We start from the raw sequence: 15,266 nt of genomic DNA on the forward strand, positions 1-15,266 counted from the left end.
ATATTTATGTAGCTACTGCCGCCTTCTTACATCTACTATTCACCACAAATAATTAGGAAACTCTCCCAAAATAAACTAGAGAAAAAAAATAGAACTGGATCATAGAAAATAAGAGAATGGCACAACTTTTTGAACAGAAACTCCTACAAGGACATACAATTTTACCAACAAAAACAAGACTGCAGTTATCTGTCCAACAGCCAGGCTGTTCACTGTTCAGAAAAGAAAAGTTTCACATATACTGATCTCCATGACGATTCATCCTCAAGAAACCATTGGACAAGTCACCAGCTGCAGTCTCTGACTTTGTTAACTTTAATAAAATAATAATGTACGCTAGTCAGTTGTGGATCCTGAACTGTAATGAATATTTCTCTCAGAAATGCCTCCTTCAGATGACTCTGATTCAGAAAGTGTAAAGCCAACCTCGGCCTATTTTAAAAGGCATTTTGAACTTTGAACCTGAGAATTTTAGGTGTAACTTACTAGAGAAACTAATCATTTCTGGTTTGGGACATAGCAAAGGAAAAATATTTGCATGAACTAATTTGTAAAGCTTTGTTAAAATGTTTTGCATTTTCACTAGAAATTGTTACTGGCCACTAAAAGGGAGAGAGTGATGGGTTACATTGGTCTAAACTTTAAATTTTTTTCCTGCTGTATACTTTTGCATAAGTAATATTTTCTTCATTCTGAATTCTTAAGGGAAATAATATCTAGTCAATTCCTGTAGTTTTACAAGTTGTTTTTCAATTTGTTGCTGTAGTATTACTGAAAAGAGGGAAAATATGGAAACAAGGATATACTTCAAATCTTAATGATATGTGTGGAACCAAGGATTGCATTTGAAGGAACAGATAATTTGAAGCATGCGCTAAAGATGTCCCTAAGCCCTATCTTTTACTATTGCTGTAGCACTTAAGTGCTTCTGAAATGGGAGATACTAGGGAGACAGAGGTAAGTAACTCGGCAAATCACATTAATTAGAACATTCTGCTAATAAGATTAGGTGGGAGGGAAGTCTTGTCTACTCATGAATATAGAATTATTGCTGAAAATCCATTGAAGTCAGGAATGTGTAGGTCTTCCTCAGTCAGAATTTAGAGGCCATAGCCCAACTTGCAGTTTATGATACTTTGAGGAACTGCAACTATTGAAAGCAAACCCATTCTGAAAGTGAAAAAGCATTCACCAAAATCGCATGTGCATACTTAATGTTCAAATCAATTTTAAAAGCTTTCAAAATAGGTACAGGTTTGGGCTTTGGGTTTTGTTTTTGGTTTGTTTTTTTTCTTAACAGATGTCTAAATGACAGTACGAGTGGTCTTGCTTCGGTATGTGGTCAAGTGAATCCTCCTTACTCCTTCAGTGATGTATTTCAGGGGCTTGGCATCTTCCCCCTCTTGCCTTTGGGTAACCAGAAGAGAGGGAGGTGGGAAAGTTGGACCTCTTCACACGTTTTTTATTTTCAAAATCGGAGACTACTCTGTTCATTTTGTACTAGTTGTAGCTTTTTATTTGTATTGGTATTTGGTGTTGGAATGATGTGTACAAGGAAGAAGGCAGTTCAATGTTTTATATTGATTTTTATCAGTAGCACTCAGAGGTACTAACTGAAATTGTGCTGTGCATTTCCAAGAGGTTAGTGTAATTTATCACAGTTCATTAGATCATAAATTCTGTGAAGCTAAGGGCTACCTTTTTGATGTTTGTACAGCCTCTACAATAATGAGATAGAGGCTCTAAGTGGTACCCTGATGCAAATAGTCATAGATCAAAGTTCAGAATAAGTCAGCAACAGAAGACCTTGGACTTGACTCCCATGAGCTTTCTTCTCACTTGGAATAATTAAATGATAATGCAGACAAGAAATGTGGGGGAATTATTATCCTCAGTTTAACGATAGGGAACTGAGGTAATACTGGAGGTTTTCTGCAAATCTGCCCCAAATCTCTGTTCTCAAATCAGATTCCAAATTTTGAGTTCTACTTCAGTGCCTTGAGCTCAGGGCTAAATGTGTTCCCAATACCTGCTCTCTTAGTAAAAAGGATTATGTTGCTATTTAGAGAAGGCTCTAAATCCTTATATGAAGGATTTTAAAATACACTGGTTTCCTATTTCATGTTCACCTAACAATGCATCACTATAATGATCTAGACTAGATTAATTTTACTACTTTAGCACCAGAATATAGGTCTTTTATTGAAAAGCATATTTTTTTATGAAGTAAGAAGTGACAGCCAACATTAGTGTTGGATTAATTGCCATTGTAAAATAATTGATAAATTACGTTCTAACTCAGTTATGTTCTCTTAGAACAGTTCATCTGAGATGTCCATTGTGGTTTCATTTTGTATCTGATATTGTCAGGTTGAAGTAGTCACCATTAAACATTTTTGCAGTTTGCTAAAATAATCTTTCTAATAAAAAATCCAGTTCCCTAGTTTGTATTGTGTGGAGGGAAAAACATTTCCTATGCTTAGGCAGTGCTCTACAGATTTGTTTTAAATACCTACAGAATGGTAGCTTAAAGAGGCAGTTCTTTCTGTTCCAAGTATTATTTTAAAATAAATGACTCTCATCCTAGCTAGCTTTTGGAAAAACTCTGTTACTGATATTCTTGAAGTGCCTGAAGGCCAAGTGTTGAATTACAGTGATCACATATGTTTTATAGCTGGCTCTCATGTGAGATTATGTGAAGTAATGACAGTTTCTTCTAAAACAACAGATTAACAAGAGAGAATATAAACAGGTTCATAAAACAATAATCACCACAGAGAAGACACTTCAGTTACATGTAGGAAAAGTGAAAGATCCAGTACAGCTAAACCAATGTAAGAAGTGCTTTTCTTGTTAAGGCTCATTGCCTATGTAGTGCTTGCTTCCAGAATCTGTGATGGAATTGAAGAAGAGGGATTCAGAGCAGGATTTGACTTTTATGCAGGCAGGACATTCACAGGTGATAAGGCAGAGGTATGTTAAGGCTACGTTCCCTGTCTTTGAAAGAAAGATTTCCCATGTGTTTATGTTATTCCATAAAAATCTTAAATGTGATTCCTGAAGATTCTTTAACCGGTTATCTCGTACTGTGGTCACGAACCACAGTAGATGAAAAAGCGATCTAACTGCTGTGTTTTAAGTGCCACCCATTTAGTCTTAAGCTTCCCCGTGTTCCAGTACACTCCAGCCTCTCTTCTTCATTTGCTCTTTCAGCTTGCCCCCTAGGTGTGCTGCCTTTATGCTATTACCCCTTTTGAGTTCGAATAATCAAAGCACCCAGAACCGGGGCTGGTTTCCCTATCATTTTTCTTTTCCCACAAGGTACCCACTTTAAATAAAGATATTTTCTCAGAACTTCAAACATGATGCGATTTTGGGGTCACAGTTACTACTCTGCTTTGTCCCCGGTGTTTTTCTTCTCTGCGGCATGGACCTTCTCTCTCTGTAACTTCCACAGATAGACAGCTAATCTGATTTTCACTTGGCTACCCCTGTCAAATGTTCTCTGAAAATTTCTGAGGTTATTCTGTGAATACCATAACTCAGAAAGACGTCTACAGGTGTCATTTGTGTAAAATTAACAATACATTTGAAGTAGTAGATGGAGCTTAGGAAGTAGTTTTTAGGAGCAAAGAAAAAAATTACATTCTTAGGTAGAAAACACAGACATTTTCTTGGCCACTTATGTTAAAATACTGCTATTAATTTATGTGAATATGGCATTTATTTTAACACATTCTTGTAGATTAACCGTGTGATTATGGATTATGCTTTACATATTGACTCAGCATATTTCCCTCCTGAAGTTGCTTTACTAAGAAAATGTTAGGCTCATTCTTTTTTTACAAACACAGTGGTTCTCAGTATGGGAACTCTACAGTTCAAGAAACAAAAAACAAAACCAAAAAACCAACAAAGGTAGTTCACACTTCATGTTCATGTCCTTTAATACACCTCAGACATATATCTGTCCTGTGGTGTCTATTATCTCCCCCACGGAATGTATGTATAAATTATTTGCTACACTCAAAAGTAGTTAGAATACTAGAATTTAAAGAGCAGCTGATCTTCTGTGGTAATGATAGTTTAAAAGAAAATATTCAGATTATGTTCAAAATTTTGTGTTGCATGAAAAAATTACCAAAAGTGGTATTAAATTTCCAGGCTACTAAAGCTAAAGCACTAGCTCCACACATTCATGATTCTTTGTCCAGGATAACTGTTTTCTGGTGCGCTGCTTGTCCTCTGTTTGACAGCCAAGTTTTTCTATGAATCCAGAATTAAAACAGGAGTCATTTATTCTCATCTGTGGTGCAGCAAGGCTCGCAGGATTAAAAGTCCTGATTCAGCAGAGATGCAATGTCCTTAAAATAGGCAATTTCATATTTCACATTGAACTGGAAAAGGGCTTTAATAAACTGAGAGTAATGGGCAATAGTTATTTGTTCCTATAACTAAGGCTATTTGTGTTTGAATGAGAATTTTGTTCCTGACTGACTACTGTTTTTTGTTCCACAGGGAATTCCTGTTCCTGTGTTTGTAATGTCACTGCATGTTGCCATGGCAAAAGGGTGACACTACAAGTTCAGTGTTATCATGTTAGTCAAGGACAAAGGAGGTAGAAATTAGTTTAGAGCAAAATAAACTTTATTCACAAAATTGAAAATGTCTGTGGCATTGTATAAGATCTTGTTAATATTTCCAGTACAATAGAGTAACATCAATACTTTTCCATTTGTCTTTATTAATATATATACTATACATGTATAAAAATCCATCACAATTTCTTCCACAACTTGTCGGGTTTATTTACAATTGAACAGAGGAAGGCTCTAATGATTTTGTGTCCAGCTTCAGTCTGAAGAAGTTATTGCAAGCTGAACACTCAGAATTGCACAATCCCACCTTGAAACGGCACATGGAAACTCCTGGCTGGTCTTGCACATGTTGTTATGAAAGAAAGAATCTGAAGCCTGCGCTCAGATTTATGCCTAACAATGAAGTCATCTGGGAAATATCTCTTTGAAGGAACAGCCGCTTTCTGAATGACTTCATGGCCTGTTTACTCATGTGGCTGAGGTGCACCCCTAATTCAGCTGCCTCACTCCATTAAAGAAGTTCTGAGTTGATCAAAATGCTCCAAATTTTGGAAAGCTTCATCTTATTGGTAAAACAGAATGTTTTTGCCAGTTTTATGAACTACGATTGGTTTTGCTATCGGATACTTGACAACATAGCTTTTTTCTTCATAAGGGTTTTTTGTCGTCTCAGTTCAGTTTTCATTGTTCTTGGGGAGGGTTTGTTTGATAGGCTGAATATTTGCAACAGGAAAAAAAAAGTCAGCAGGACAGATGGAGCTTGAGAACACTGAGTTCCAGCTGTAACTTGCTATACTTTGTGAAAAAAGCTAGATATCCTGCAGAATGCTAATACAGAGCAGACCAGTACATGCTACAGTTAAAGGAGCAGTTTCATTATGAAAACCAGGGGGTCGATACAGCAGGGCAAAATGGAGCCAAAAACTAGGACAACAGTTTTGCATGTCTTGTGCAGGGTGTTATAGTGGTAACTCTTAAGAAAGTTGTTGTGAGAATACTAGCACTTGGGATTTGATCTTGCTGTTCCTTTAATTGCAGCATGGTACTAGGTTGGGGTGGGGTGGGGTGGGGGGGCACTGTCCTTTAGCTTTATGGGAATGCTAAAGAAAATGAACTGTAACCTCAATTTGGGTAGACTAGTGGGTTTATACAAATAGTAACCATGGAAGCACTTTTTCACACTGCAGTGCAGTGAAGTTCCCTCTAGACTTGCCAGTGTTGCCAGCTAGCATCTGCGGAGATCAAGTGAGAATTAAAGTAAAGGTGGTCTCTGTGTTCTAAAGTTTCTAACAATACCTTTGACATCTTTGCAAGAGAGGCTGTAGCTGGAGAGCTGTATGTAGTGCTTCAGTACATTTGAGTAGAATATAGGAGTTGTTGAAGTTGTGTCTTATGGTTAATATAAATTAAATCACCATATTGGCATCTGGTTTATGAAAAAACTGCAAACAAGATGTCAACTTTTTTACATTAAGATATTTGAAAATATCTAGGACTTGGTGAAAAATAGTGTTTCAGTAAATTTGCGGGCTTAGTCTGACTTTACTATTTCCATAAAGAAATGGTGCTTGAGTTGAATCCAGTTCCTGTGGTGCAGAACTAAGTCTACTGTCTAATTACGGACTTGTAAAGCTGAAAAATCTCTCCACTCTGTTGTTATGCACTTCTAAAGCTGAAAATTGGATGTTTAAAATAGTGAATGTGACTTATTTTCAGGTTGACTCTCTTCAGTTAAGGTAAAGTAAATATTTTTTTTACTGGGAACAATCCAGTCAGGAATACAAATTTTCTGAATTGAGGCATTCAAGCAGTATGATATGTCTTCAGTGAGTGAGTATCAGAAGCACTTCACGTTTGGAATATACCTTTCTAAAGGAAGTGCCAAGCTTGATAATTAGTTCTGTTTTCCCTGTCTGGATACAGAATGGTTCTTGTGAATGTACAGGTAGCCTTCCTTGTGCACCCACATTATCAGAAGTATAATCTATTTGAATAATCACCTTCACTGAATGTTGGTTCAATAATGATAATTCTTACAGAAATAAAGAGGTACTATATTTTAAGATTCAACAGTGAATTTAGAGTTGCCAGTTCTTAGTTTTTGGAGGTCAGAGACTAAATAAAATCTAAACTAATATGAGAGTAACAACAGAGGATTGCAGGAGCTAGCAAGGATGTTATTCAGCTTCTGTAGTTGGATGGCTCAGTCATTTTCTAGGCAAGTCAGAAGGAAGTCAGAAAGACCGTGAATATGGTCAAGCTAGATCACATTAGTCAACAGTATGCTCATTTGATGAGCTATCTCTTGTTAGTTATCCTAAAACTTCCAGGCAGTAACAATGATACACTACAGGAGGCTCTGCAGCGTTGGATGAATAGCAGTGGAAAACAGAAGATCATCATTTGATGCCGTTGTTTCATGTTAGATGAATCTCTGTGTTAAGTGTTAATAGTTTCTGTATTGAAGCAAAGGAGCTATAATAACCTGATGATGGTGCCGTTGGATTACCCGCAGACATCTCCTGTTGCGGTAAAAGGAGCTGACAGATGCTTCTGCCAAAAAAAAAACCAAAAAAATCTGTTCCCATGTGTAAATGCCAAAACTGGAAACACTGAGTGTGTCCAAATTGAAACCTGGAGGATAAAGTTTGGAAGTGTGTTGTTCTTTACTCCTTTGCTTTATCTAGCCTCTGAGCACGGGATTCTTGCATGTGAAGGCTAATGAACAGTGCAGCACACGTGAAGAAAGAATGCTGTCAAAAGAATGCATGTGTCCCAGTCACAACCAGGGAATGTATGATATAAAACTATTTTTCTCCAGTGATGAATTTGCTTTCACTACCATCTTCCCCTGCCCTTGTTTCTTTCATGCCAAATATTATCTCTGATTTTTTGATTATTTATCAGCTATGGGAAGTGCACCTAGGCTTAAAAGAAAAACAGGCCTTCAGTATGATATATCAATATTAGCATCCCTGTCATTTGTGCGCTGTTAAAATCTTTGTCTTTAAGCCCTTTTCCTATACATCAAAAGCTTTTAAAGAATTTTCTAAAAATGACTTGAGCTTGCAGGTTTTTTTGCTCCAAGCTGGAGTATCCCTAAGGGATATTCCTCTTACCCCCCTGCTGCTGCCTGCGTGCCTCCACTGGGTGGGAACGTAGAGCTGACTTAGGCCAGCAGTGAACTGTTCCCTCCAGCTAGCAAGTCTGCAGAGCAGAGCCAAGGAACTACTTTTTCCTCATCCAGTTGTTTGCAGTGGAAGTCAGTCTGCATGTAGCTGTGTTTATTCTCAGCCTGCGGCTAAAATCTGGGTAGCTGTAAGGTGGCCGATAATGGTGTATGCAATGGGAGAGCAGCGTACACCCCACCACCACGAATCCAGCTCCATTATAATCTTCAGATTCAGCCTGACAGCTCTTCAGGGCATGATATAATTTGAGATGTGCTTCTGAAGTGCTGTGTAGATTGATGGACTGAAGAAACACTGAATGTTTTTTCTTGTACAACTGGTATTTTCTATAGTGACAGTCTTGACAAGATAAGCTTTTTACCTTCTCTGCTTTTTTTCTGTATTGCAGCCTGCTCTTATCTTCCTTGTGGAGGTACTAGCTGTATCTCTTAACATTATTTTACATTTAGGATTAGACATTTTTATGTAGAGAACAGCTTTGGTAGCTGTGTTGCAATCTGATTTAATTTTGAATATATCCTCATTGATAGCCTCCTTAGCATATGACCACACTGATCTCTCTGGAGAAGGTCTAAGTGTTGATCGTTTACAAAGTGTGTCCTAAATTCTGCTGAAATTCTGCTTACAAACAAACCGGTTATGCTGTTATAAATATATACTCCTATTGTATTCTCCTTTTTCTGTGCCTTTTAGTTTTTCTCATCTGGCTGTGGATGAAAATGTAGTGGGACTTGAGGAAGAACATGACCTGGTATAATTATTCTTATTCTTTTGCCTTTAAAATTACACTAAGCTAGATTTAACTTACTTGGACCATGCTTCAGGTTTCTTCCCAATGAGCAGCTATATAATTTCTCTTTTCATCAAATCTAAACATGTGTTAGAAGAGAGGTGTAGGCAGGATTAGGACTGCTATATGTCCTCAGTTTCTCAGGCATCTTTACCAGAATATTTCTAGATATTCCTGCTTCCAGACATTCGGATTCCTGGGAAGAACCACATCCAGAGCCTGGGGAGGTGTACTGCTCCAAGGAAATGTCTGTATTGTCTATGTCCATCAACTGTTCAAAGATACATTAGGCTTTAGTTATCAAATTATGTTCTTTGTTATTTAGTCATAGCACCAAATTTAAAGACTGAGGTGATTGCTTACACTTTTGATAGTGAAGAGTTCTTAAGTTACTGCACTTCTAGAGAATAGAAGAAAGTACAAATTAAACCAGTGTGGCTCGTTGAGAGGTTGCTTAAAATTAAGCACAATATGTTTTTTACATCACTGCACCTGGAAGATTCTTTTGTTAACCGTTACCTAATTATTTTATGGTCCTTTCTCTAATGCTCTCCCCCCCTCCCCCCCCAATATTTCAATAGCTTATCAAATAGATTTTTCTGTCTTTATATCTTAATTACTGTAAATATTTTCACCTCTGTGTTTTCTCACATGCATTTGGCTTAATTCTACTGATGGATGAAATACCTGGTAATATTTGTTTTCCATTAGAAGACCCTTCTTTTTTTTTCTTTATATTTTTAATCATGCATTCCTTCCTTTTTTGCAAATAGTACTCGAACACTCCCTCAGAAAAATGCGTAGAATTTTTTTCCTGTGTCAGAGTCACCATTTGTGCGGACCATTACATGTCAGACGAGCAGGGGCTATTCAGGGAATGTGCTGATGTCTGTGGCACTTTTCTCTCTCATACTCTCATGTGGTGAGTTTGATTTCTGCTCTCATTTGAGCAGCAATCGTGCCTGGGAGAGTCAGTTGTTTTTAAGGTGTCCCTAGAGAAGTGCTCCCCAAAAGCAAAACATCTGAACATTTATGTACACTGGCAAAAACATGTATTGGTAGAGAACCAAGGAAGCTGTTATAGGTGGGGAACTGGATTGTAGGGTGGGGAAAGAGAAGGAACCCCGAATAGAAAGAGGTGTGCATTTTATAGTCCATATTGTACTTCTGCTGTTCAAGTGATGGAGAAGACTCATATATGCAAGGCTGAGCAAAAACTGTTCATGTCTTAGGAAGTGATTAACAGCTCAGACATTTGTTCATCTGTTTTCTGCATAGCTTCAAAACCGGTCCCACTTCTCTTTCATTCTCGTTTTATATTATATACTGTCATTCTGATGTTATCAGAATGTGGATACATTTGTCTTCCTTTCATCAGTAAATCAACATCCCTTCAACTTGTGCTGTAGAAGGAGCTAATTTGTCAAATTTTGGCAGCAGGTATCCAGTAATTTTGCACTGCTTTTTTCCTTTATTGTATGAGTTTGGTAAGTACTTTTTTCATATAATTGCATTTAAATCTGCATAAAAGAGAACTTTTAATGTTCAGAGATTTCAGAGTAATAAAGAAATGTGGCACTGTGAAAGACTGGGTTGCTTTTTTTTTTTTTTAAAGATTGAAATGTGATGACAGAAGAAAACAGATGTTGTTTTATTATTAAAATATCCTACACTGCTCTCTGCTGGAAGAGTGGAAGTCTACGTTAAATATTCAAAAGTGCACCTAAAACTATCTCTTAGTCAAGTTTTAGGTTTAATGATATTTTGACCCTGGTAAAACTAACTTTTCTGAAGGATGGATAGGGTTTTTTTGTATTCCCCCTAAGTTTTGAAGAAAAGCATCTGGATATACTTTGCCTGTAAAAAAAAGTAGAATGTTGAGGGTCAAAATGTAAGCTGACAGGGCGAAGAATTACTGGAGAGTGTCTTGTTAATGAAAAGGAAAAAAAGGGAACTGTTAACCTTAACAATTCGCCTGACCTCACTAATAGCTATTGGGCATGTGATAACAGCAATAGACTTGTCAGAACTGTAAAGGATTCTGAATGCCTGAAGTTGCCCTACATTTGAATTGACTTTTAATTGAGCCAGCAAAATAAAAGTAAAAACGACTTACCTTTTATTTTAATAGTTTCTCCAGCCAAAGTACAACTATAAAAGCATTTTTAATAATTTCACTATGGAATTGCACCAAAACATGTCTTGCTCAAGCTAAATGCATGGGAAAATTTTCATTTCAACTACGTCCTGAAGAGATGTTCCCCACAAAGGGTCTGTTTATGAGTTTGTTGTGTAAGACAGCCCTCATGGCCATTACAGGGCTGAATTATTCTCCCAGTTGCTGTCAATGATAAAACTTCTGTTGATTCTAATATGATGAAATAGTGTCTGTTAATTCTCCGCAGCTGCACTGTCTTGCAAATCTTTGTATGTGGAGTGAGCGCATCTGGTTGTCTGCTAATATTAGATTACAAACAGTTTGATCCGAGGTGTTTGTCTTGTATATAGCTGGTCAACAGCTCGCTTTCTTAATGGCAAACATCAATGAGGGAAGAACAAGCCTTAATGTTCTTCAAAGGAACAGTTAAACTGTTTTGACTGATAAGATCCATTAACCTCATAGAAGTTATTTCTGATTATAGACAGCTGCAAGTGAGATGAGAATAAGTAATAGATTAGAAAAATAACCTTTCATCAGTTTTGTAGGGGATATGCTTGGAAGAATAGCAAACTGCAGTGAAAACTGTAGGAATTTATATGGGAAAAACATTGCTTTAGCTTGCTTTATGTTATACAAAATACTAAATGTCACCCTCTTCGAACTTCTTGAAGTATCCATCTGAAACTCAGTATGATTATGGTGAACTTCTCGTTAGCATGAACTTAGCAATGCATAAATATTTAAAAAGATGAGTCTAGTGGCATGTCTAACTTACTGATAATTTTTGTTTGAATTGGCTTAATATGCATGAAATACAGCAACGTCAAGAATAACTCTTTTACTAGCTTCAAACAGTAAATACCTGTAACAATCACATGTAAACATTTTTCATCTGTATTATGTATTTGATGTTAATGAACACTTTAAGAACTTAATGTATTTATTAATTTGCATATAGGATTAATACTGAATGATCTGAAGGGGAACTGCTACATTATTTTCTGTTTCTCTCTTCTGCAATTAAGTGTAGGAGTTGTATTAGCTTGACTCTCCGGAACAGTTACATTTCGTGGTGGTGGTGTTCCTCATCAGCTGGGTTTGCAAAAGGACCATAGCTGCGGGAGGGAACCTGAAGCGATCAAAGCAATTGCTGACTTTTAAAGTTCCTATCTAGAATTCTGCATCAGTACTGCTTTCTAAAGGAGCCTGATCTTGAAAAGGGAAGTTTCATGTTTACCAATTCTGCTTTGAAATTTTTGTGGCAGAAACTCTCCCACGATGAATATTTATCCTATTCATGCCACAGCTGTACCGAATTCCTGATATAACAAATATTTGTCCTCTGTGTTTGTGTGAGATTTGGTGAGAAAAATCTGCTGAAAAGACTGTAATGAAATGGCCATCTCCCCATTTCATGAGGGTGGTGAATTAGTTGTTAGTTATTTACTTTAGAAATCCCAGAGGTGGCAGCGCATCCATTGTGTTGGGGATTATACAAACACAGAAACCTTTGTCACATCGAGCTTGTCATCTAAAGTCTTAGCTTTGCAAATATATATGTGTTTGCTTAGCTTAACTATTACAAGTAATGCCATCGTAATTGGCACCTAATATTAAACAATGTACGATGATGGGGCAGATCACACAGAAAAAGTACAGAGCAGATGAAAAAGCAAGCAATAAAAGCCTCCAGTTAATGTTAGCTATATGTTAAAACTATATCGCATAGTCATTCTTTTGTTATAATTAGAAAATAACTTGTCTTGATTTGAAATTCTGTTAATATTTTGCCCCAAAATAGATCAGTCTAATTAATACAGATATTCAGAATATTTGCTCTTAATTGTTTTTTTTTTTCTCTTTATTACTCTCTTACCAAAAATAAATAAATAAAATGAGAAAGCTTATGAAGGTCAGGCATGAAATGTGTAAGCAGTTATAACTAAAATTGGAGCTTACCTGAATAAAAAACATAGAACTGCAGTTAACAGAGATACAAGTATATATCAGATACAAACAGTGCAAGCCATGGCATGGTCTCGTCATCTCTGATTGATATTAACACTTAAGCTACAAATCTTCTTTGTATTTCTGGATTAAATGCATCTTACTATATTTTCCTACACTGAATAGTTTATTAAGCATAAGCTCTAATTCCACATTCAGTTCAAAACTGCTGAGAGCAATAAAAATTTCAGTAGTGATGCTTAATGTCAAAGCCGATACTCATCTGGAAGACAGCGCATTGCGAATGGCTGGTGGAATTCTGGTTGGTTATGTTCCATAAATATTGATATAATGCTTGTGATGTTTCCATACAGTTAGGGTCTTGGTGGTTTATTTTTTTTGTAACTTGTTGAGCAAACCCGATTAGTATATGTTTCTTCAGGTTTTGTCAGTCATTTAAACCTATGCTTTCAGCAGTTTATCTTTCTATTTATATGTCTACTTCTCCCTCCCCTCCGTGATCAGAAATGGTAATTTCTGATTTGGGGAACATTACTGTGGGCTTAAAAATTCAGTGACCTTTTAACAGATTCCCCAGCTGTGGCAGAAACTTAATTTGGCACTTACACTTTCTAAGGCAGTAATGTGAATTAGCATGAGGTACAAGCCCCTGGGAAAACAGGATTTATGGAAGTTATTGTTCATGGAAAGATTGGTCTGCTGCTGGCATTTATTGAATACAGTGAAGATACCTTCATTTTTCTTGGACTTTGAATCAGAGGGAGATAGCTGACAGGGAAGGGGAGGGGAAATGACTCTATTGCTTTTAAGATGTCATTTGCTGTCTCAGATCTCGGTCGTCTGGATGGAAGTAAGCAAATAAGAAACGTAGGGCAGCCCTGTGCCCTTCTGGAGAAGTGGCTGCAGGCGAGGCAGCATACCCCGGGGCATCCAGAAGTGTACTCGACACAGTTCCACCGACGGCCTGGCCCTAAATCTGTATCAAGAAGTACCAGGCTGCTTACATTGATAATGCCTCTGGAGCTGCCAGTTTCAAAACTACACAAATGCTAGGAAGCACGCATGGATGAAGTACGCTCGGCCGTCTTCTGCTTCACCGTGGGCAGCAGTGACCTGTGTTCGCTGTTCGTGGAGCCTTGTCCACGCTTGCAGCTGTTATTTCCTGTGTTTACACAGGATTCCTGTACTGTATATAATGTACCCTGGCCTGCTCACAAAATTTACAGCAATTATACTTCTACCTCTTGTGTGGTGCCAAGTGTGTGGTGTATAAATATGCTTGTGTACAGATATCTGGTATGATCGGCGTTCCTCTTAGAATCTCATCTGACCTTATGTACTTCCTTTCTTGTCCATTTAAGCCTGTGATTACTTTTTTTTTTTACTTACATACATTTGCTCATGTATATTCACTCGCCTTTCCCTTTCTATCTCTGTCACATGTAGTATCCATAATGTCCAAGCATCATTCTTCTTTCTCTATATGCATTTTCTGCAACTGTCACTTTTCCAGGGAAGAACACACCCTCTATGGAAAGTCATCAGAGATGTTGCATGAAAGACATCAAATCAATAATAGAGGTTTCTGCTTTGTTATTACAAAACCTTGGTCTCTGAGCTGGAGAATTGTAATAGTAGAGAATATTGACAGCAGAGGTACCTGGTGTTTTGATTTGCACACTGTTGTATTCAAGATGGCACATCGCATTTCAAAGTCAGTAGCAAATTTATAATGAGACTTAATTATTGGTAGATTAAGGTACACCTTAATTTACAGGTGTACGGCTTAAGCACATAGACTGCAGTAAACACATTTCAAAGTTTTAATAAAATTTAAAACTTTAGAGTTACTATGAAATGTCTGTAGCTTGGCAAATTTAAGTTCCTTTTGAAATTGCTAAGACATAAAAATTATACATACCTCTGTGCGTCATGTTACATAGAAAATTGTGTACTTTAGAGAAAAATGGGGGTTTGTTCTTTCTTGCTAGCATTATTTTGGCATATACAGGTATGTGGTGTGACTTAAATCAACTGTACCTCCATGTGACAATCGGGCAATTCAAAATTAATCAAATTATTACATGGAGGCAGTTCGGGCAGGATTATTGTACCTTTCATAACAGTATATAAAAGGCAAGCAAAACTGTAAAGAAGAACGTAAAGGCATTTCAGTGTACAAATAAAGAAATGGTAAGGTCCCTTTGAAGTATCCTGCTTTGTATATTGACAGGTGTATGTTTGGTTTTCATTAAAACCTTACTTTGTAAAAATATGATTTCTAGTAGAAATTCTTTGAATATGAGCCTTTTTTTTAAATGTAAGTTGGAGCCTGGTTCCTTTAAATCTATGAAGTTACTATACCAACCAGCTCTGAGAGCAAAATCAGGCCTTTTTAATTTATCTTGCATCACTGCATGAAAATTTTAGTAACGTAGTTGAAACCATTGGCTCTTGTTGATTCATAGGAAGTATCTTATATCGGGGGGGGTCATTTTTTTCATTATTTTCCAAAAGAGGTGATACTACCAAAATGACAATTTCCCAGTGGAAAAGGT

At 37.0% G+C, this 15,266-nt stretch overlaps 1 protein-coding gene across 10 annotated transcripts in view; it reads left to right on the forward strand.

Moving 5' to 3' along the window:
• Positions 1-15,266, forward strand: part of GULP1 (GULP PTB domain containing engulfment adaptor 1) — a 168,225-nt gene that overhangs the window by 104,215 nt on the left and 48,744 nt on the right. The window contains exon 1 of one of the 10 annotated variants that reach the window (XM_075512459.1): positions 10,005-10,066. The exons of the other annotated variants lie outside the window; for them this stretch is intronic. Coding sequence (XP_075368574.1) covers positions 10,058-10,066 — 9 coding nt within the window. The 5' untranslated portion in view covers positions 10,005-10,057. Of the gene's footprint in view, positions 1-10,004; positions 10,067-15,266 lie in introns of those variants that run through there. 10 annotated transcript variants of the gene reach the window in all.

The sequence above is a fragment of the Mycteria americana genome, chromosome 9 (genome assembly GCF_035582795.1).
Source record: "Mycteria americana isolate JAX WOST 10 ecotype Jacksonville Zoo and Gardens chromosome 9, USCA_MyAme_1.0, whole genome shotgun sequence".
NCBI classification, from domain to species: Eukaryota; Metazoa; Chordata; class Aves; order Ciconiiformes; family Ciconiidae; genus Mycteria; species Mycteria americana.